The 1,471-nt window shown below is 41.6% G+C and overlaps 1 protein-coding gene across 1 annotated transcript in view; it reads left to right on the forward strand.

Annotated features, from left to right (window-relative positions):
- Positions 1-842: 842 nt before the first annotated feature.
- Positions 843-1,471, forward strand: part of ANKS4B (ankyrin repeat and sterile alpha motif domain containing 4B) — an 11,551-nt gene continuing 10,922 nt past the window's right edge. Inside the window, exon 1 of the mRNA XM_010837175.1 lies at positions 843-1,104. Within this exon, the coding sequence (XP_010835477.1) occupies positions 941-1,104 (164 nt within the window). The 5' untranslated portion in view covers positions 843-940. The remainder of the gene's footprint in view (positions 1,105-1,471) is intronic.

Genomic DNA, 1,471 nt, shown 5'->3' on the forward strand with positions numbered 1-1,471 from the left:
TGGAGTGGGTTGCCATTTCCTTCTCCAATGCGTGAAAGTGAAAAGTGAAAGTGAAGTCGCTTAGTCATGTCTGACCCTTAGTGACCCCATGGACTGCAGCCCACCAGGCTCCTCCATCCATGGGATTTTCCAGGCAAGAGACTGGAGTGGGGTGCCATTGCCTTCTCCGGGTGAGGGGTTCAGTGTCTGCAAAATAGCTCAAGCATGTTGTTTAGGATATGATCTATCAGCATTAAGGAGGAATTAATGCCCTTGACTTTGTTTTATGGCTAAACAATTATTATTTTGTTTTGCTTGACTTTTTCTTTGTTTCTACCTTTTCTCACTTCTCTGATTAAATTTGCTGTTTAGAACTTGGAAAGGGCCTGAAAGGCTACAGCTTTTCTGCAAACAAGAGGTAGTGGACTGGTAAGGAGAGGGTCTGTCTCTGGCAAGTTCCTACAGGGGCCTGCTTGGTTTCATGGTGACAATTACACAACTCGAAATTTAGTAACAATCATTGAATTTTGCACTTAAAATGGATGAATTTCATAATGTGTAAATTATACCTCAATACAACACTTTAGAAAAATGGACTGCTCCAATGAGCTAGCCTAGTTCTGAGTTGTTTTGAAATTATTTTCTTCATTCTGTGCCTAGATGACCAATATTATATTCAAAACTTGTTAAGAGACAAGAAAAATGTGTCTCTTTTAAGACATTCAAGATGAACACAGCAGTCCTAAATTTTCAATGTCATGGCCATTCCAGAGAGAGAAGGTCTAAGTTCAGTGCCATGAATCTTTCTGGCTGCTTTCCACGGAGGGAGGCTGGAGTGAGCTTTGCCCTGGGCTGACACTGTTCCTTGTCACTGATTAACCAGCTTTATAAGAAGGCTGCTTCACTGACATCCTGTTCCGCCTGGAGAGTGATATTTGGCAAAGCTTCGGAGAGCAGAAAAATGTCCACTCGCTATCATCAAGCTGCTAGTGATAGCTACCTGGAACTTCTGAAAGAGGCTACCAAGAGAGATCTGAATCTTTCTGATGAAGATGGCATGACTCCCACACTCCTAGCAGCCTACCATGGGAACTTGGAAGCCCTAGAAATAATCTGCAGCAGAGGGTAAGTTTAACCCAATGGTTTTGACTGGAAACTGTTTATGGGAGGATTTTGTAGACAGGAGCAAGAGGCAGGGAATTAGTGAAAATACTTTGCTCTCATTCTAGTCTGTGTAAAAATTGTCTTTCTAGAGGAAATGAGAAAATTTCCCAGCGATAAATTCTCTTTCCACACTGAGAACTGGCACCATGGGGTGGCTGATCCCTTATGAGCCACATACACAGAAATCCTGAACTCTAAGTCACTATTATTTCCCTTGAGGGTAAGATATTTGAATTCTGTGGCTTTAAAACTCCTTTCCATGACATGTAAACGCTTGACTCTTTAAAAAAGATCAGTGATCTACCTGGTTTTAAGACATCAAGTATAA

This window comes from Bison bison, unplaced genomic scaffold (genome assembly GCF_000754665.1).
Source record: "Bison bison bison isolate TAMUID 2011002044 unplaced genomic scaffold, Bison_UMD1.0 scf7180017864072, whole genome shotgun sequence".
Lineage (NCBI taxonomy): Eukaryota > Metazoa > Chordata > Mammalia > Artiodactyla > Bovidae > Bison > Bison bison.